General features: G+C 37.3%; 1 protein-coding gene across 1 annotated transcript in view; it reads right to left on the minus strand.

The window, feature by feature from the left end:
* Window positions 1-23,240, minus strand: part of RAB10 (RAB10, member RAS oncogene family) — a 63,016-nt gene that overhangs the window by 17,488 nt on the left and 22,288 nt on the right. Inside the window, exon 2 of the mRNA XM_043469161.1 lies at window positions 1,870-1,930. Within this exon, the coding sequence (XP_043325096.1) occupies window positions 1,870-1,930 (61 nt within the window). The remainder of the gene's footprint in view (window positions 1-1,869; window positions 1,931-23,240) is intronic.

A 23,240-nucleotide genomic window follows, 5' to 3' on the forward strand; every position in this document is an offset into this window, starting at 1 on the left:
AGCTTGTTCCTCTTTTCAAATATGTTACTACTTTTAGGGTTCTAAACTCATCGTGGGAGATCCCCCAATAATAACACCTGATTTCTTGAATTATGCACTGGAGATTGCTCCAAGCGCTTTACATGGACCACTAATCCTCATAACCATTCCATGATAGATCCAATTACAGTAACTACCAAAGATAATCAACAAGTGAAGTTGCTCAGTCATGTCCGACTCTTTGCAACCCCATGGACTATAACCCACCAGGCTCCTCCCTCCATGGAATTTTCTAGGCAAGAGTACTGGAGTGGGTTGCCATTTCCTTCTCCAGGGGATCTTCCCGACCCAGGGATGGAACCTGGATCTCCCACATTGCAGACAGATGCTTTACCCTCTGAGCCACTAGGGAGGGAATCCCAATTACCAAAGATAACATGAGTTCAAATTTAACACAACTGTTGACTGGCAATGAAGCAAGAAAAATGACAAGTTACTGGAAAGAGTGACAAAATCAATCAACAAACTACTATTTAGAAGAGGCAGTACTGCAATTAAGAATGTCACTCTCAACCCTACGTTCAGAGCATGTAATGCCTCCCAGCTCTGCTATTAACATTCTGTAAGACCTTTATTTAAACTATTTTGAAATAGCTTTTCATTAAAAAAAAAAACAAAAACCACAAAACTATTTTCTGAAACTATTTCAAAATGCCTCCATCTCTTTATCTATAAAATAGGAGTAATTCAAGAGAAAAGGAAGCACTGTAGCAGCTTTATGGAGAATAAAGTTGTTGTGATATATCTTAACAATGGAATACGACTTAGCAATAAAAAGTAATGAACTTACTGCTACACATAAAATCATTGATAGCTTTCAAAATAATTATGCTGAGTAAAGAAGCCAGACTCTTCCTTCTCAAAAAAAGACAAAGAAAAGTAACACATTATATGATTGCATTTGTATACAGTAGTAGAAAATGGAAACTGGTCTATAGTGACAGAAAGCAGAGAGTGGTTGCCTAGGAGCCAGGGATATGCAGGAGGGAGAGATTACTAAGAAGTTTGAGGAAACTTGTGAGGTGATGGATATGTTGGTTATCTTGATTGTGGTGATGGTTTCACAGATTTAGACATATGTCAAAGCTTACCAAACTGTATACTTTAAATACGGGTGGTTTACTGTATACTAGTTATACCTCAATAAGGCTGCTGGGGATGGCAGGAATAATATACATCTCACAGGTCATTGTGAACACCTAATATTCACTGAAAAATACAGATATTATAATTTTTAAGTCTATATACATACTTACTTGATAGCAAGTAAGTATGATACATACTTACTTGATACATACTTGAGTGCAAATTTAAAGAATTTTTTTGTACTTCAATGGGTCAAACCCTTTACAAACTAATGAAAATGCTAAAGCCTATAAAAATTTATACACACTAAAGAAAATAAATATTTTAGCTTAAGACCCTCTAAACCGAAAAAAATATGATATTAATTTTTATATGGTGTTTCTGAGCCAAGTACTGTGCTAAAGGCATTACATAGATTACTTCATGTAATCCTTGTAACAATCTTTTAAGATAAGTGATATTATCTCCACTTTACATGTGAAGATATAAGGGCCTCACGGTAGTATGTAACTTACCCAAGCTCATACTGTAAGTGGAATAGGTAAAACACTCTAATCAGCTCTCATGGACTCCAAAGTCCAAGACAATTTTTTTTTTTAAAACATCACTGAAAGGTCACCTGACCACTGGCTTGGAAAAGGAAGTCTCCTAGAATTAAACAGTTGACAAGGAAGGATTTCACTGCCTAACCTTCAAGAAACTTGGCATTCTACCACATTAAGTAAGTAAATTAGAATCACTTACCATATCTGTAGCTTGATCTTCTTTCCTTGTAATTCAACTGTTTTGATCTTAAAGTCTATTCCTACAACACAGGAAGAAAAAAAAAAAGGTAAATTGTATCTATGGCTCTGAATGTGGCTATACTAAATTTAACTGGCATAAAAACACACTTCCAAAATGTTTGGTTCTGGAAATTTACTATGTATGCAATTTTGAGCAAAGTGCCCAATTTAAAACCTATGTAAGATAGGTTACAAGATAGAAAAGACAGAAAAGAAAGAATTATATAGCTTTTTTACAATTAGGAAATTGAAAGAAAATGTTAATATCTAATATTTTAATGCAAAAGAATAAAAAGATGTTTCCTTATTAGCAAAATATCATCGCCTTCACTAACTTACAGAAAAGAGTACTATCAGGGATAAACAGGGTCATTTCATAATGATTAACATGTCAATGAATTAGAAGGCATAAAAAATATTACATGTTTATGCATCTAGTAACACAGAGTTTCAAAGTACATGATGCAAAAGTATTATAGATCCCCAAGGACCTGTCTCGCTCTTTTACCAACTAAATCTTCAGCTCGGCCCTTTCAATTTGTTTCTTAGACCCAATCAAAAGGAAAAAAGGGCCATTTGTCTGACATTTATAAACCTCAAACTATATCTACAGCCTGTTATTTTTGTTTTTCTGGGAATTACTGAAAAAACCATCCTAAAATGACCTGGTTGTCAATTCTGAACAAGACTGATCCAACTAACCCAATGAAATATAAACAAGCAAACAAAAAAGGAAACCTGGAGGAAACAGAGGCAATGCAGAGGATAAGATATAGTTCCTTTTATCTTCTCAGAACAAGACGGAAGGGAAGGAAGTGGGGAGGAAGGAACAGAAATCTGAACTAGAAAATTCCTGCAAATTAAAAAGGCAGAAATAATATATTCAACAGAAAGGCTGTAAGGGAAAAATGAGATCTCCCAGAAAATACAACAAAACACAAAGAATGGAATGTATGTGAGACACGACAAGGCAGAAGATCAAACCAGGAGGCTGACATCTAACGCAGAAAGCTCAAGAAAGGACTTCCCTGGTGGCTCAATGGTAAAGAATCCGCCTTCCGACGCAGGAGACACAGGTTCAATCCCTGACCCTGGAAGATCCCACATGCTTCAGAGCAACTAAGCTGGTGCAGTATAACTATTGAGTCTGTGCTCTAGAAAGAGCCGCAACTACTGAAGCCCAAGCCCCTTAGAGCCCATGCTCTACAACGAGACGCCACCACATAGAGAAGCCTGTGCACCACAACTAGAGAGTAGCCCTCACTCACCATTAACTAGAGAAAAGCTCGCACAGCAACAAAGACCCTATGCAATGACAGAATCAAAGAAACAGAATCAAAGGAATCTGAGACTGAAAGACTCACCAAGCGCCTAGTATAATGAATAAAATAATATCTATACCAAGTTATACCATCATGAAATTTCAGGGCTAAAGATAAATTTCAGGAATAATATATACAAAAGCTTGTAGAGAAACAAACTAGGCCATATTAAATAATCAAAAACAACAGCTCTGAGCAACTCAACAACACTAGAATCCAGAATATAAAAAGGTAAATAAAAAGTATTTTCAACCTATATCCAGTCAAAATCAAATGAGAGAGTAAAATAAAGGTATCTTCAGACATGAAAGATCTCAAAATATTAGCTCCCATGTATTTTCTAAAACAGTTACGAGGAGAGGTTGCTTTACCAAGAATAGGAAGAAAGAAATCCAGCAAAGAGAGTGATGGAGAGAATTCCCTGGAAGTTTGACGGTTAGGACTCGGTGCTTTCACTACCGTGGCCCAGGTTCAATCCCTGGTCTGGGAACTAAGTTACTGAAAGCTGCATAGCATGGCCAGAGGAAAAAAAAGATTGATGTAAAGGGCAGTTCAAATTGGCCAAGAGAAGCCACCAGTTCAGAAGAGAATGACGACAGAAAACAAGACAAAATGCAGAGAAAGGGTCCAAGAGATATGCCTCCTAAGATGGAAGGGATTGAAATGGTATGACTGAAATTTAAATGAAAAGAAGAATTCAGAGAGTCTGGTAATTCTGTTGCAGAGTTTGGGATAAAGTATGAATAGTCCCTTGAAATCTAAGCAAATGTAACAATGAAGGGACTGCAAGCTACAGTGAAAACAGAAAGCTGTCCAAGAAAGGAAATGCAATTATAGTACACCACTTGGCTTAGCAGTTAACGTGTGTTAAAACAGGTGGGAGGGGGGATCAGGATGGGGAACACATGTAAATCCATGGCTGATTCATGTCAATGTATGGCAAAAACCACTACAATACTGTAAAGTAATTAGCCACCAACTAATAAAAATAAATGGGAAAAAAAAAAGAAAAAAGAAAAGAATGAAAAAAAAATGTGTTAGAACTATTTGAGAAGATAAAGGGAAAGGTGCCAACAATGTCTTGTATTATTAGAGCTCATTTCTCACATTCCATAACAACAAGAGAAAATTTCTCAAATTAGCTTTTTTTTTTTTTAAAAAAAAAAAAGTGCAATATGAGGTTGAATATCAAAAGAAAGACCAAAAAATGTTTGGGAAAGGCTAACAGACAAGTGAGCATGGAGCAAGGATTTATTGCTGCTGCTGTTGTCACCAGTCTTGAAGTACTATGTAACTTCTAAAACTCTGCAAGTATTTATTACATTAATAGAAATAAAAATTAGGTTAGCAGAGGAGGAAGTATGTTTACAAATGTTCTCTCTACTGTGCAAGCACTCCAATTTGATCACCGAATTTCTAGCACAGCACCAAGCCACCCCTACCGTCTCACTCCCTCCAGTCTTCTAATAGTCACTCTCAAACACAACTTTTACAACTGTGCACTTTTCTAATACCTTTGTCACCCACTTTCCACACCCCCAAACATAGGTTGGGAAAACCTACACTTGAAGACAAAGCAGAAAAGTTTTTGATACAATTTGATCAGAGCAGAATTGATAGCTCAGCTGCCAAGGGAAGCTAGGAAAACCTATCATCCTTTAACATTTCGCCAGGAGGAATCAAGATTCTCCTGCAACACTATCATTTCTTAAATTACCACAGACTAGAACAGAATCATAGGGTTTGATTCAACCAGAGATTTGTCTCCAGGTTTTGCTTACGTAAAAACATACTAGAGTAAATCCTCGCTTTTTACAGATTCCTGGGATCCAGTTCAAATGGGTATTTCAATTTACCACAGTCTAGCTCATTTATCAATTTTCAGTTGCTCAGGAAAGTGAGAAACAGTATCAGCCAAAACATTTGCTTTAATGATGCTACAGAAGCACCATCCAATGGCAAGAAAAGTAACTGCAACTTCTAGTCACTATAAAGAGTAGTTCTCCAAAGTTTGGCTTCTGATGACACATCAATGGTAATTAACGCAAGCAGAAATAACCTATATAATAAACTCCAGACAACAAAAGTTTAACAACTTATAGCTAAATAATCAGTATCTGTGGTTTTTACAAGTGAAAATCAAGAGTTTTCATCACACCAGGAGAGGAAATAAGAACTGTACACCTGTAATCCTTTGAATGCAGCTTAGTCTGATACAAGATCAAGGCTAGTCACAACAGCACAAATTTTGAAAAGGCTACTTTCCAATATTCACATTAGCTTCTTTATCAGGATGCAAATATGAAAATGCAAAATGCAGAAAAGTTCCCTCTAAGATCCTTTCATTTAACAGTAATAGCTTAGTAAACACTTTGAAAATTCACAACACACTAGGTAGTTTTAAGCCCTTTGCATGGATATCTCATTAAATCATCAGAACAATTCTAGTCCATACTATTATTTCCATTCTACCAATGGAGAATAAAATCAAAACCAACAGCAGCAGCAAGAGAAAAATCAATTATCACTAATATTTACTGGATAATTATTAAGTATTCTAAGCATTTCACATGTAATATTTCATTTAATATTAACAAAAGTCCTGATAAAGTACTAACATGCCTATTTTTAAAAAATTTCATTTTGGCCATGTGACACAGCTTTCAGGATCTTAAGTTCCCCAACTGGGGATCGCACCCGGTCCCTGGCAGTAAGAGTCCTAACCACTAGACTACCAAGGAATGTCCCTAACATGCCTATTTTACAGCAAAGAAAACATAATAGTAATTTACTAAAGGTCACAGAATTAACAAATGGTAAAAACCAGGACTCAATTCCATGTCTGTTTGACTCTAGGCCATACACACTCTTAACCACTTTTCTATCGAGGTAAAATTCACGTAACACAAAATTTACCATTTTAAAGTGAATGATCCAGTATATTCACAATATTGTGCGACCAGAACCTCTATCCAGTTCTAAAACACTTTCATCATCTCAGAAAGAAACTCCATACCCATTAAGCAGTGGCTCTCCATTACCCAACCCCCCCACTCCCCTGGAAACCACCAGTCTGCATTCTGTCTCTATAGATTTTGGGTATTTTGGGTATTTCATATAAAAGAAAGCATGTAACGTGTGACCTTTTGTGTCTGGCTTCTTTCAGTTAGCATATTTCCAAGGTCCATCCACTTGTCACACGTATCAGTACCCCATTACTTTTTATGGCTGAATAATATTCCACCACAAGCATATAGATCATAAATTGCTTATCCACTCATCTGGTGATGGACATTTGACCATGTCCTCCTTTTTGGCCTTGGTAAAGAATACCCATGAATATGCATGTACATGTGTATATACCAGTACCTGTTTTGAATTCTTTGGGTTATACACAAGGAGTGGAATTTCTGAGTCATGTGGTAATTTTAGGTTTAACTTTCTGAGGAACCACTGTTTTCCACGGCAGCTGAACCATTTTACATTTCCACCAGCAATGTATGAGCATTCAATTTTTCTACATCCTAAAACTCAACATTCAAAAAACTAAGATCATGGCATCTGGTCTCATCACTTCATGGCAAACAGATGGTGGAAAAATGGAATCAGTGGCAATTTTATTTTCTTGGACTCCAAAATCACTGCAGATGGTGACTGCAGCCATGAAATTAAAAGACGCTTGCTCCTTTGAAGAAAAGTTATGACAAACCTAGACAGCATTTTAAAAAGCAGAGACATCACTTTGCTGACAAATGTCCATAGTCAAAGCTATGGTTTTTAAAGTAATTATGTATGGATGTGAGAGCTGAATCATAAAGGCTAAGCATCAAAAAATTGGCGTTTTTGAACTGTGTGCTACAGAAGACCCTTCAGGGTTTCTTGGACAGCAAGGAGATCAAAACCAGTCAATCTTAAAGAAAATAAAAAAAAAAAAAGAAAATCAACCCTGAATATTCATTGGAAGGACCGATGCTGAAGCTGAAGATCCAATCCTTTGGTCACCTCATGTGAAGAGCCAACTCACTAGAAAAGACTGATGCTGGGAAAGATTAAGGCAGGAGAAGGGGGAAACAGAGAAAGAGATGGTTGGATGGCACCACTGACTGAAGGGACATGAGTTTGAGCAAACTCGGGCAAACAGTGAAGGACAGGGAAGCCTGGTGTGCTGCATGCAGTTCATGGGGTTGCAGAGTCGGACACAACTTAGTGAATGAACAACAATTTTTTAAAATGGTTATGCTAGCAATTTATAATACACATTTTTAACTTAGGACAGTCTACCTTCAAACAGTATTATACCACTTCTAGTATTAATACAGAAGTACACTTCCCCTTTCTCCTATTGTTGTTTAGTTGATAAGTCGTGTCTGACTCTTTTGCAACCCCATGAACTGTAGCCCACCAGGCTCCCCTGTCCATGGGACTTCCCAGGCAATAATACTGGAGTGGACTGCCATTTTTCTCCGTATCTTCCTGACCCAGGGATTGAACACACATCTCCTGCATTGCAGGCAGAGTCTTTACCACTGAGCCACCAGAGAAGACCCTTTCTCCTATGACTGGACTATTTAAAAAATGTTTCTCTTCTATGTGTTATGTTTCCACATTTCCCTAAATATGAATCCTACAAAACAAAAAATTTTTGCTTTAAATAGCCAACTGTCTTAAAAAGAAATTAAAATTTAAGAAAAAGGTATTGTATATTTCCCACATATTTTATCATTTCTTAATCTCATTCCTTTGTGTAGATGAATGATTTTCTTCAGGCTGAAAAACTTCCTCTAACATTTTTAATAGTTCAAGCCTGCTGAGAAGAAATCCTCTCAGCTTTTGTCTGGAAAGTGTCTTTATTTTGGCTTCATTTTTTTTAAGATTATTTTTGTTAGGACTGAATTCTAACTTGATAGTTTCTTCCTTTCAGGATTTTAAATAGGTAATTCTATTGTCTTCTGGCTTACTCTGTTTCTACAACTCTTTCCCCCAATTTTGGAAAACTGTAGATTTAAGAAACATTTTGAAATTATTTTACAAAAAAGTTACAACAATAGTTCAGAATTTACCTATACATTTCATGCAGCTTCTTCTAATGTTGACACTTACATAACCACAGTATATGAATCAAAAATAAGAAAATAACACTAGTGCAAAGCAATTAATATAACTACAGTTCTAATCCACCAGTCTGTTTTTTTTTTTAACTGATGTCATTGTATTCCAGGATCCAATCCAGGTTCCCACTCTAAATTTAGCTGTCATGTGTCCCTAGCCTCCTTCAATCTGTGACAGTTACTCAATCTTTTCTTTTCTTGTCTTTCATGACCTTGACACTTTTGAAGAATACTGGTCAGATTTTAGTAGCAGTCTCCCTCAATTTGGGTTTGAATGCTGTATCCTCATAATTGAGTAAAGTTTTACATTGTTCTTGATACAAATACCACAAAAACATGGCAGAGGTAATGTTCTGCCTTTCTTGGTTCATTATAGCAAGAGGTATATATTATGGATATCGTCTTTCTGTGACATTAACCTTAGTAACTTGGTGGGAGTGGTATCCACAAAGTCTCTCTCACTCTCAATTTACTGTTTTCCCCTTTGTAATCAGTAATTTCTTAGAGAAACTTTAACCAATGGTATCTTTGAAACTACGCCAATGTTTCTCATCCTACCTTCACCCACTGATTTTAGCTTCTATCACTGGATTGCCTGTGACAATTATTACTGCAGTATTCGCTCACCAGTGATTTTGTTTCAGTCACTGTTTTATACTGACTAAATGGGATTCTTCACTTACAATTTGTCCCTTCTACATACCTACCATGTGTTTGTACACATACCAATATGGTCTAATGGATGTTTTATTCTATTGATAATAATGCAATACTAAAGTTATTTCATTCCAACTTTGGATATGAAAAGCTCTTTCAGGTTCATTCTTACATCCTTTTGACGTATCCCTCTTTTTTTGAGCACATCTTTGTTTTCTGGCAGCTCTAGGATCATCTTGGATTTCCTATAATCCGGTTCTGGAATCAAGTCAGTTCTTTTATGAGCCCTGGTTCCTTCTGTTGAAAAACTGAATGAAGAGGCCAAGATCTGGGCACTAGGTATGCTCACTGCTACTGGCACATCACTGCTTCTTCTAGGCATTTCCACAGGACAGAGAAAACATATGCATGTATGCTAATCCATGCATATACATACATCTGTATTTCCACAACCATCATAATGCATCTACATTAAAACCATCAGTTTATACTGGTATTTCTTATTCCATTTCAATATCAGAGTTCCTTCTAGTCTTCTTCCTTCCTTACCTGTAACCTCTTTAACAATTAGAAACCTGGCTCTCATTATCTAAAATATATTTACTGATGTTCAATACAAAGATGTTCAACCTTGGTATATAGTTTCTGACTTGCTACCCCATACCCTTATTAGAAATCAGAAATACTAAAATACACACTTACAGTCTTTTTTATCTTTAGTCTTACAATATCAAATCAGAATAGGTACTTTGATTATCTTTTTCTTCCTTTTGTGTGGTTATGTTGTTCATTTGCTGGCTTACATTGTTTAATGACAAATCAACAGTTGCTCTAATCTTTGTTCCTTTGCATGAATAATATGGTCTTTTCCCCCCTCAGGCTTCTCTTGAGGTTGTGTTTTTTTTTTCCCCTCTTGAGGTTTTTCTTTGTAACTGGTTTTTAGTCATGATGTGTCTCAGTGTGCCTTTATACTTATCCTACCTAGTTTTATAAGATCTTTGGGATTAAAGTTTTCATCGGTATTTGGGAAATTTCTAGCCACTATTTCTTCAAATACTTTTTCTGCAACCACAGCATCCCTACCTCCTATCCTGGACTCCAAATGCACATATATGAGACCACCTGATGACAATGTCCCACACGTCACTGAGGCTCTCTCTTTTCCCCGAGACGTTTCCCCCGTGCTTCATTTTGGACAGTTTCTATTACCTTACACTGATTTTTTTCTTCTGCAGTGTCTTTTCTTCTTTTAAACTGCTGTTGAGCCCATCAGCTGAATTTTTCTCTTCCGATACTATGTTTTTCTGTTCTAGGAGTTTTTTACTTCTGATATTTCTCATGTTCATGCTTCCTTTCAATTCCCTAACTTACCTCCATCTTATAAATTCATCATCTCTGTCACTTTTGGGTCTGTTTCCATCAACTGATTTTTCTCCTAGTTAAGGGTTGGTTACCTATTTCTTCATAGGTCTAGTAATTCTGGATGAGATGATGAATGTTTTGTATTTTTATTAATATATGGATTCCTTAAATGTTGAGATTTGTTCAGGCAAACAGCTAAATTAGTTGAGAATCAGCCGAATCCTTCTGAGGCCTATTTTTCATAACAGTTTTAAGGTGGAGCTTGAATAGCCTCTTCTCAAGTTACTTTGACTCTATCCCTAAAGAGTGCCATTTCTGGGGACTCTCTCAAATGGTTCTGATATTCAACAAAGTCTCTCCATTCTGGCTGGTCAACACTAGAAATGTCTCCCAACCAAACGTGAAGCCCCAATATTCTACCAAGTCTCTGGTAGTTGTCCTTCCTCTAATAGTTGTTCTTTTGCCCAGCCTACAGAGTTCCAGCCAAAGAGTCAAAGGAGCTCCTCTGCATTATCTCTGCATCTCACTGTCAGTGTAACTCAATCTTCTATGGTAATCACCCCTGCAAATTCCAACCTCCCCAGTCTCTGTATTCTGACTTCTATCTCCTCCTCCCAACAAAACTGCCTCGCCCTTCTTAGATTCTAACTGGAATCCAGTTTCAGAAAGAAAGCCTGGGAGATTGCAGGAGTGAATGTTATTTTCCTTCTCTCAGGGAAGGCAGTCCTGCCTAGACTGTTACAAAATATCCAAAAACAGTTGTTTTATGCAGGTTCCTATTTATTTATGGCCAGAGGGCTAATCTGGTACCCATAAATTACTCTGTAATGTCCCAAGTAAAAGTTCTCAACAGCTGTACTGTCTTCTAAAGATTAAGCAATCTTTAATCTTTTGGGGGGTATGTTCCAAATCATTTGAGAACCTAATGAAAATCATGGCTCCTCTGCCCGTGACCTCACACCCATGTGCACACAGAGTGTGAAGTAGAATCTCAGAGAATTCAAAGCCTCTGTGCCCCAGTACCCGCCGTCACCCCCAACTTCAACTGTTTCAGAGGTTATAATTTATAGTACTTGTGTACAATGCTATCATTCTTTCCAGGTTTTAGAGCTGATTTTTATTTACTGAAAACTTGCTAAGGCTAAAATTAAAGTATTTGAGCTAAGGAAGTTTGTTATTTTAAAATCAAAGACGACACACAAAAAAAGGAGTTTATTACAAAGTTCAAAAATAATCCAGGTATTATTCTTTCTCTACCCGTAACAGATAATATTTCTCACATATCTTTATTATGAATATATTGGCATTCTGATACTACAGTCTGAAGAAACAAAGCTAAAGTAATCTGGATTTTGCACCTGATTTCCTAATTAGCTTTCTTTCATTATATAATTATTAAAAAGCAAATTGTTCTTTACTATCCTAGATCTGCTACTGCTAAGTCTCTTCAGTCGTGTCCGACTCTGTGTGATCCCATAGACGGCAGCCCACCAGGCTCCCCCGTCCCTGGGATTCTCCAGGCAAGAACACTGGAGTGGGGTGCCACTGCCTTCTCCTATCCTAGATCTAGCCAACAGCACTACTGATGCAGAATTATAAACATATACAAATTTCACATGCATATTTATTCACCATTCTTCTCTGTTATTAAAAGCTGGCATTCTTCTAGGATATGAGTCCTTAGAATACAAGCCAGCCGTCAGGTCACATGTATGTGAACAAAACACCTCAAAAGTCACCTTAGTCCTGTGTACTCACATTAAATACCTGCTGATTTAAGTAATGGAAGGAAACTGAAAGGGTGAGACACTACTCAAAATTCTGGAGGCACTTTCCAGAACATGGTAGTCTCCAAATTTATCTTCATAAATTCTTATTTCGCCACAGCATCAAAAGCTCTTCCTCAAATAACTATCATGATCCCTACAAAACTACTACAATCATATTCTGATGATCCATTAGGTTATACATTACACATCAGGAAGCAAATATAAAAGTGTAAGGTTGACAGTGAACTTGCCTTAGGAATAAAATGCAGTATGGACCAAAGTGATGAAGGATTCAGACAAATGTGTTATCTGACTGCCACGTATTAGCTGTGTTGCACTGGCCGAAACTTTAACCTCTCTAGACCTGTTTCCCCCATCCCCAACAGTTATTAAAACTTCCATTGCTAATATGTTATGAGGACTACACAAGGGTTAAATGTGTAAAAAGTCTAGGATGGCACATAAAAAGCCTTCAATTAAGCTTTTCTATTGGTTCTAAACATTACTTGCAAAGTAGGACAGGACTGAGCAATGAAGTACAGCTACCCAGTTTCAGCCTTCTCCACCACTAGTCAGTCAAACTATCCTTTTTGGTCTGCCCTTATCTTATTCTCCTTGATCCAGACCAAACTGTACAGGCAGCAGCAACTCAAGTCAGCAATTCTGTTCTCAACTTTTCCAGAGTTTGCTCACTTATCTTCTACTCCTTCACTACATTCTACCTTCCTTCCCCTTTTATGGATATTTACAACTTTTCATTCATTAAAAGTGTTTACAGGGCTTCCCTGATGGTCCAGTGACTAAGATTCTGAGCTCCCAATGCAGGGAGCCCAGGGTTCGATCCTTGGTCAGGGAACTAGATCCCACATGGTGCAACTTCAAGATCCCGCAAGCCACAACAAAAACCCACTGGAGTCAACAAATATATAATTTTTTTAAAAGTGTTTCTGTATCATTAAAATGAGTTCATATACTATCTTTAAAGGCCATCAAATCTTTAGAATCTAGGACTTGTTGATTAATTGTTTCAAACTTATTAATGCATAATGCTTATTACTCTCTACACAATATCATAACAACTTGTTATTTGGTCATAATAACGCTTTGCAATGGCACTTGTTTATTCTGTATTAAAGAAAACACAGCTACTTTAAACGCCTGCTTGTTTACTTGACTTCCCCAAATCTTTATGCTCTCCTCCCCTCTAGCTTTCAGATGAGGTTTTTTTTAATGTTTTCTCTCGTTTGGTCTTAAAATTCAAACCAAAAAAACCTTTCAAGCAACCTCTTCTCTGGCATTTTTATCAGAGAGACGAAACATCTGCTTAAACAAATTAAATCGGTGCTGATCCACTCAGGACATCTCCAGCCAAAGCACAAAACCATCTCATTCCAACAAAGAAGCAGGAGGAGGTGGGTGGGAAGGATCTTCAAATGGTATCAGGCAACAAATGACTTAATGGAGAAGATGAGGACTCTTTTCCCTACCAGAAAATAAAGGACACTTCTACTTTTGGCACTTAACAGTTTAGGAGACATGGCTTGTTAAGAATGTTTGATGGGGGGGGGGGGGTAGATGTACTAGTAAAATTTAAGCATAATGTTCTCTAATTCCTTAGCAGTATTCTACTTTCAATTATCTCATCTTGGCATTTTTTTTCTTCTACTCTCCAGGAAGCCTGTACTCTCACACTGCTGCATATAGCTGCATCAAAATTTAGAACCAGGCCTGTCTCTTCAAGACCTCCAAGTTAGTCTGTTTCCACTCCCAACAAATGTGGGAGAAGAACCCCTGCCTTTTGCCCCAACTTAGTATTCCTCCCAGGGGTCCTTGGCTTTTGCTACTAATTTTGTTTTATCTAACATTTATATCTCAACATCCACGCTCTTAACTATGAATGCCATTGCTTCCATTTTTTACTTTGACAAATAAAATCTGTAACTTACAGAATGCCTATGCAAGAAACTGAGCTTCCCTGATAGCTCAGTTGGTTAAAAATCCACCTGCAATGCAGGAGACCCCGGTTTGATTCCTGGGTCGGGAAGATCCACTGGAGAAGGGAAGGGGTAGGCTACCCACTCCAGTATTCTTGGGCTCCCCTTGTGGTTTATCTGCTAAAGAACCCGCATGCAATGCGGGAGACCTGGGTTCGATCCCTGGAGAAGGGAAAGGCTGCCCACTCCAGTAATCTTGCCTGGAGAATTCCATGGACTGTATAGTCCATGGGATCACAAAGAGTCCAACACAACTGGAAATTAGTGCAAGAAATTAGAGTAATGGTCCTCCCTTCTTTATAGGGCCAATCATACATTGTTACCAAAGGTCACAAATGACAAAGAAAAGGTGGAAAGACTGAGTCCTCAGGATCCAATCAATATAAACACTACCACTGCTACCACAGCCTTTCACTTTACCATTCCTTTTTTTTTTTTTTTTTGGCTGTGCTGAGTCTTTGTTGCTGCATGGGCTTTTCTTAGGTGTGGTAAGCAGGGGCTACTCTCTGTTGCAGCGCATGGGCTTCTCATTGCAGTAGCTTCTCTTGTTGCAGAGCATGGACTCTAGGGCACATGGGATTCAGTAGTTGTGATGCATCAGCTTAGTTGCTCCGCAGCATGTAAGATCTTCCTGGATCACAGACTGAACCCGTGTCTCCTGCGCTGGCAGGTAGATTCTTTACCACTGAGCCACCAGGGAAGTCCTTACTGTCCCCTTTTAAAGCCCCAAAGTAGTATGCATGTTTTTTTGCCTTTAAGTCACTTTCCTTCAAATCTCTTGAAGAAATGTTGCTTTGCTCTCACAGAGGCGTTACTTCTGGGACACTGCTATTTCTCTATATGTAGGACTCTACAAACCATCTCTCGGACAATGCTAACTTTGAAGAACCACAAAGATAACTCACATAAACCTCTCAGTACATAAACCCCTTAGTACAGTTTCAACATGTTAGCTAGCCTAAGTGTTAGATTGTATTACTTTTATTACAGACAAGAAATTAACGCCAGGAGATGAAGTCACTTGCCTATTTTAAAAAATTCATTGTTAACCAAGCTATTTTTCTGTCTACAGTATAAAGTTCTGTCTACTATTATACTGGGCTTCCCTGGTGGCTCTGACAGTAAAAAATACGCCTGCAATGCTGGAGACCTGGGTTCAATTCCTGGGTTGGGAAGATCCCCGGAGGTGGGCATGGCAACCCACTCCAGTATTCTTGCCTGGAGAATCCCCATGGACAGAGGAGCCTGGCAGGCTACAGTCCATGGGGTTGAAAAGAGTCAGACACGACTGAGCAACTAAGCACAGCAGAGCACTTCTACACTACCGCAAGACTACTACAGAGTGGAACAAAGGAGTATTTCAGTTTATAGTCTCCGGAATTAGTTTAAAAATCCAAGGATTCATTTAGCCACTCAACTCAATCTCTCCATTCCATAACTTCTATCAATTGCTCTTTCTTCTTCTCTGTGCTACAAAATGATGATGACAGGCACAAATCTAAGTTCAAGCCCACTTCTAACTCATACTGGTTTATATCAACCTCCCATTAGTTGGTTATCTTGGTTATCTTTCACTGCAAGCATAGAACAAATAAGGAATTGTTTTTCTATTTAGAGGGCTCCAAGACTGCTAAAAACAAAGCATTCTACTTCTAAACTGTTAAAATTAACTATTTCTAAATCAAATAGAGAATAACAATTATAATAACAATATACAAAGCATTAATTCCAAATTGCCTGAAAGGAGCACCCTCTTATTTGCTCTTTACATTTCCTAAAACATCCCACAGGCCGCACTGTGATAAATGCTTCTGCTCAGTGATTCCATGCACGTCCACAGAAATCTTCCTTATCTAGATTTCAAGTCACAAGGTTGTAAAAAGTTAGATATAACATGAAAATACTAATAAATAGACAACTTACTATCAACTACCTCTCAGCCATCACATAGACATCCTTGTTATGTCTCTTACTAGATGTTCCAATAATACAGTGTAAATTTAGTTATAAAGAGAGACTGGAAATCCAGTAAAAGATGCACTGTGATGACGGGGAAGGAGTTCCCTGGTGGCACAGTAGATAGGAATCTGCCTGCCAATACAGAAGACAAGGTTTTGCTCTCTGGACTGGGAAGATTGCAGATGCCACGGAGCAACTAAGCCCGCACACCACAGCTAATGAGCACACGCACTCTGGGGCCCATGAGCTGCAACTGAACACCACCCTGTGGGCCCACGAGCACCACGTGGTGCTGCAACAACTGAACTCCGTGTGCCCTAGAGCTGCACATGGCAACCACTGGGCCCGTGCACCCAGAGCCCGTGCTACACAGCAAGAGAAGCCATGATGAGAAGCCCACACTTCGCACGAAGACCTAGTACAAACAAAAATAAATTAAATAAATAAAAATTTTTAAATGATAGGGAAGAACTGCTAAGTCACTGACAAAGGAATGGATAGTTAACTGATAAATAGATAAGCAGAAGTGGGCCTAAAATTAAAATTATATGAACAAAGGGTTAAGAGAGTCTCTTGAAGAAACAAGTAACACTATTAAACATGTTTTTAATGACTTTCAATGTTCATACTATAAAAGTCAAAAGATTCAAGGATTTTATTTACATAATGTATCAGAAAAAGTATGCCAACCTTTCCAACACTGGATTCTTTCTCTCAATGCCAAAAAGTAACCCAAGAATTAAAATTATCTAAATTTTGTCAAATACAAGACAAAACAAACTAGGTTTCATTAAGTTTTAATTCCATTTCTCAACAATTTCCCAACACTTTTGGGTTTTCCATTATTTGCTAGATAATTTCTTTTACTGTTTTGAATGGATACCCTTTAAGTGACTTTCCTCAGTATCATTATCTCATACATTATCCTACCATTTGATTTTTCATTTTGTGTCAGTGTGTCCTACTACATTATAAACTGAGCTAGGATGGACTACAGAGGCAATGAAGAGATACACACCACTAGTACTCAAACTTTTTGTTCTGAGGACCCCTTATAACTTCTAAATTACTCAAGAGCCCGATGAGCTTTTATGTGGATTATAACAATTTATAGTTGCCATATCAGAAATTAATGCAAGAAATTGAGCTTCCCTGATAGCTCAGTTGGTAAAGAATCCACCTGCAATGCAGGAGACCCCAGTTTGATTTCTGAGTCGGGAAGATCAGCTGGAGAAGGGATAGGCTACCCACTCCAGTATTCCTGGGCTTCCCTTGTGGCTCAGCTGGTAAAGAATCTGCCCACAATGCGGGTGACCTGGGTTCAATCCCTGGGTTGGGAAGATCCCCTGGAGAAGGGAACGACTACCCACCCACTCCAGTATTCTGGCCTGGAGAATTCCATGGACTGTATAGTCCATGAGGTCACAAAGAGTCAGATACAACTAAGCGACTTTCACTTTCAATGTATTTTAAAATATATAAACCCATAAATAATATATTTACAAAAAATAATTATATTCTCCAATACAAAAATAAACGGCAAGAAGAGTGGCATGATTTTATAGTTGTGTAACTTTAATGTCCAGCTTAATAGACCACAATTTTCATATCTACTTTGGCATTCAGTCTGTTGCAATTCACTGCTTTGACTGAAACATATGAGGAATATGAGGTATAAAAGCCTAGATGCATGAAGGTATGTAGTTGGAAAAAGGAGGACTACTTTAAGAGCCTATTCAGATCATCCTAAATACTCTTCTTTGACATAAGAAAGCTCACCAAGCTGTACTTTTTAAAGATTAGTTGCAATGTGGAACCTAAAATCATAATGAGTTTTTCATATTCTGTTACATTAAATCCATCAATTACTTTACACTCTTAGTGGATCTTTTTATCCTTGCATGATTTTATAACATCATTTGGAAAACATTAGTTCACTAAGCTACACAGTCCTTCCAAATGCTGACACATCTCATTACACAATATGAAAAAAATTATTTGCTAATATTACCATGGACCTCATCAAGAGAATCTCGAAGAATTGGAAAGCTGTCAAGTTCATGGAAGCAGACCCAAGTTTTCCAAAATTCTAATTTTCATTTAAAAGCATAAATTTTTCATTGGCAACAAATACTGTCATTTCATTCATTTGAGAAAGTGCCTGCCAAATACTCAAGTCTGAATAACCACAGGATGCCAGTTGTTCTTTCAAGGATAAATGGAGTTTCTCCAAAAAAAAAAAAAAAAGTGGCCAATTTAAACAATGTCACAAGTGCTTTTCCTTCAAACAACCATCACAGTTACAGAATGAGGCAGAAGTATTTTATATTTACTTCCCATTTGTGCTCATGGGTCAAGATACCTAAAATTTCTTTCGGCTTCATCAAGGACATTCTTAGTGAAATTAAGCTTTGTTTTCTCCTCTGAGTCCATGGTGATGAAGAATACAATACTAACAAGCCCAGCTTGGTGCCACTGTCCTGATTCATACAAAGACCAGCGATTTTATATAAAATTATAAACTTTACAATTTACCATGATGAAAAATGGCAAATAACATCTTGGAATTAATATGAAAATAGTTTTGACTTTCTGGTCAAAAAAGATCCCCAGGTGGGGTCTGTGAAGATCCAAATTTTGAGAACCACAGAGGTACACTAACTAACATATGTTGATAGTCTACATGCCATAAGATGTTAGATAGCTTTCGTTATCTATTTTATTTGCTCCTTCCAACACTCTTGCAAGGTTTTTTTTTTCTTAACAGATGAGGAAATATAGGTGGAGTCAAAAAAACAAATCCCAATGTTTCTAATTGCAAAACTTTCTATTCCCATGTTTAAGACCTGGCTCTGATATAGCTGACATATTATCAAGGTCATTTAACTTTGCTTCACACATGTGAAGTGTCATAGTAACCTACCTTGCCCTCTTCAGAGCATTGCACAAGGCTCATAAGAAGGAAAGTAGGAGTACTCCAAAAAGTTTGCTGAACTATATTAAGTATTATGAAATAAAAATCAATTCCAAAAAGGAAAAAAAAATTCTGGAAGTTCAAAAAGAGGTACAGTCACTCCATTAAGTGACTGTGAAAATGTAATGATTTTTAAAACAGTTTAAAACACACACACACAGATAAAACCAGACTTAACAGTGTTTTGCTAAGATCACAATTTCATTATTTAATCTATTCCCCACCATGTCTACTGCACTCTAGCCTACAAGCAAGCTCAAATTTCTGAACTTTCCAGAAGAGCCATAAGCATTTTGTGAAAAGGCCAGAAGTGAAACAGAAAAAAAGAAACTTAAAGCTGAGAAACACAAACTTCCATGGTAAAGCTAGGCCTAAAAAGTTTCAATTCTAAGGAGCCCAATCATTAAAATCAAGAAGCTCTCACAGAATATTTATAGCTGCTCATCCTTTATGGTTCAATATAACAGGCAATCAAAGATAAAGAGAAATCGAAGACTAACACACATGGAAATACAATGCTCCAAAACTAAGACTGTTAGCGATTTTTAAACATCTTGCTATCTAAGACATTAATATCTTCAAGATATGCCTCAAAAGTTTAAATTATAGGAAAACATAAATCTGAAATGCTGGAACACTGTAATCCAACAGTTCCAAAGACAGTTAGGATTATCTTTTTTAAATACAAAGGCCAAGATGCAGTTTACTGACATCAACTAGACAGGTGCTTGCTACTGGTGACAGGACCATTAGCTTCAATCACAGTTCTGCTGTGGTAAATTTAAACTACTTCTATTAAAGTCAATTTGGGGGCCATAAAAATTTCAAAGCATCTATATGTCTAGAGAGGAAACAGAGGCTGCCATTAGACACTAAGAATGCATTAACAGCTCTAATTTTTTAAAAAATATGAGATTATAGATGTAACAGGCATAAGGCAAATCAGAGATTATCTTAAATTTAAAATACAAAGAGGTGCCTCAGTAGTCCCATCCCCTAGCTACACTGTACTGTATTCTCTCTCAACAATGAATCATCTGTGTGGAATGACACACTACTGCTCTGCAAAAAACTTTTATTAAAAGAAAATAAATAAAACATACATACAACAACTCTTTTCTCTGACTTCTACCGAAGAGGTATGAGATATCTTTAAGTTTGTTTAACTGGCTTTAATTAAGCCTTGCCCACAGAGTCTGAGAAAATGACTCAGCAAGACTCAGCCCATATGTTAACTAGAGTTAAGTGATTAACACAATTAAGTTAAACACACATTTCTCTAACATGCCCAATTTACAGATAAAGAGGCTCAAAGGTTAAATTACTTGCTTAAGCTCACAAAGAAAATTAACCATGATTAAAATTCTGTCCCCTGGCTCAGTATCTGTCACACGTATTTGGGCACTAAAAGATCACTTCTCAAAAACTAAAAGCTCAGTGTCACAGTCACCAACAGGCACTTTCATATATACGCTCTTATGATCCTTGAAGATTAAATTACTCAATATACAAGTACACCTTTGATAAATCTTCACTAGAAAAGTTCAACTCCAATCCATTCTGCATAGTCTGGACCAACCACCATTTAAAAATTTTAATCTAACCATGTCACACAGCTGCTTAGACTTTCAATGTAATTCAAATTGTTAGTATGGACTGCCCGACTCAGCCCTGCAGCACACGCCTTTCAGTTCTTTGATAAGCTCTTTTACTCACCAAGGACCTTTCCCTGACTATTTCCTCTGTTGAAAATGTTCTTCCTTCTCTCCTCATTCTTTTCTCCTAACTTCAAATAATATCTCAGATATCATCATAAATTCCAGTTCCTCAGGACAGAATTCTATGAGCCACCTCCCCATTCCCTGATTTATTCTGATTTCACAACATATTTTCTATTCACCGTAACTATCTAATTAGAGAAATATTCTGGTTGGTGTTTCTGTTTGATGCATATGTATCACCCTCACCAAGCTACTCCAAGTATGGTGATCACTAAGTCTGTTTGACCAGAAGAGTCTTCATTTGCGATGTTTACCAAAATGTTATGTTCAGATTTACTGTCTCAGACTCCACATTTTAAACAAAGCTGCATTAAAGTAACTGGAGAGTTTGGCAGACTGGTAACTAATTTCTGCCAAGGTCCTACTAACCAAGTAGTTATGTGAGGCAAATGTTCAGTGCAAACAGTTACCACTTTTTAACACATGGTTACATCTAAAAAGATGACCAGAGATAACCTGTTGCTCTTTTCCAACCCTTTACAAATGTAAAATAACTGACATTTCCCTTTCTAGCATGGGAAGCTGATATCAAGCATAATAAAAGGCAGCCAGTTCCCTCTGATTTTGGGGGTTTTTTGACTTCCTATGCAGCTTGTGAGATCTCAGTTCCCAGACCAAGGACTGAACCCTGGGCCACTGCAGTTACCAACGGGTTGCCTGGGAAGTCCCCAATTCCCTCTGGTTTTAACAGATGCTGGAAAGAGAATGTTTGAAGTTGTGGCCTCGAAATGCAATAAGTTATCAGGTCACCAGTCAGTGGAATAATTGGGAAATATGGAAAATTACTGGGTTGGTCAAAAAGTTCCTTTGGCTTTTAAGTAAAAATAAAAGACATTTTTCATATTCACCAAGAGCTTTATTGAACAACATATTCACCGTTTTGTTCTAGCACCTGCCATTTTCCAGACAACTTCATAATTCCATCTTCCCAAAACTTTTTATCTTTTTGAGCAAAGAACTCTTTCAGGTAGGTTTTACAATATTCCAGGGAACTGAAATTTTTTCCATTAAGAGAACTCTGTAAAGACCGAAGTAAATGGAAATCCAAAAGTGCAATGTCTGGTGAATATGGCAGATGAATCAACTTCCCAGCTAAGCTATAACAGTTTTTGCCTGGTTATCAAAGAAACATGCAGTCTTGCATTATCTGATGGAAGACTATGTGTTTTCTGTTGACTACTTCCCGACGTTTTTAGCTGAGTGCTGCTTTCAGGTGGTGTAGATGGGAGGAGTACCTGTTGGAACAAATCTCATAGTCTTCGAGAAGGAGATATAATAGAAGACTCCCTTCCAATCATACCAAATACACAACATCACTTCTTTGGATGAAGACCAGCCTTGGTGTGAAGGGTCACCCATTTATGTCACTTGCCCCACTGGTCTCTTTTGTTCCACATTATTACATAGAATCCACCTGTCATGGACCATCACAATATGTTTTAAAAATGGAACAGTTTCATTACATTTAAGTAGAAAATCACACGTACAAATATTGTCAAAAAAGGGTTTTTTTGGCATAACTTACGTGGAACCCAAACATCAAAATGACTAACATAACCAAGCTGGTGCAAATGGTCTTCAACACTTGATTTGGCTGTTTTGAGTATGTTGGTCCACCTCCCTGTATGGTTTAATGTAAATTGTTCTCAATTAATGTCTCGATTTGCTCGCTATCAACTTCAACTGGTCTACCCAACAGTGGAGCACTATCCCGCAACAAATCTCCAGCACAATACTTTGCAAACCACCTTTGACAGGTTGTCACAGCACTTTCTCCACACACTGCACAAATCTTTTTTGCCTTTCAATTCCATTTTTACCTTTCTTGAAATAATAAAGTATAATACACTGAAAATGCTGCTTTTTCTTCCATCCTCAGTATTGGTTACACAAAAATTCACCAATTTTGTAACTTTTTTTTAATGCACACTGATGTAACAGCTATCACAATAGAATCTATCAAAATTGTTTCAAATAAAGTTAAAGACAACTAAGTGCTACTAGAGCCATCTTACAGAAAAAACTGAACAAACTTTTTGGCCAACCTAATATATATGTATGTGAAATTATTTTAGAAAGTATTCAGAATAAAAATGCTTTCACTATGATAATTTTATCATTTATTATAGAGTTTATATCTACAAACTATATTCTGCAGTAAGCCCTTCAGGAAGCAACTCAGAAAAAGTTCATGTTTGAAGTGTTAACACTGACAAAAAGTAACAAGTTTAAAGCATCATCAGCATTTAATTGAAAAGGCAGCAGTTACTTAAGACTGTGTCCAAAGATGACAAGAACACATGAAGCTAAAAAAGATGCCATCACAAAACATTTTGTGACGCATCAGTTCAGTTCAGTCGTTCAGTCGTGTCCGACTCTTTGCGACCCCATGAATCGCAGCACG

This window comes from Cervus canadensis, chromosome 5 (assembly GCF_019320065.1).
Source record: "Cervus canadensis isolate Bull #8, Minnesota chromosome 5, ASM1932006v1, whole genome shotgun sequence".
Classification (NCBI taxonomy): Eukaryota; Metazoa; Chordata; class Mammalia; order Artiodactyla; family Cervidae; genus Cervus; species Cervus canadensis.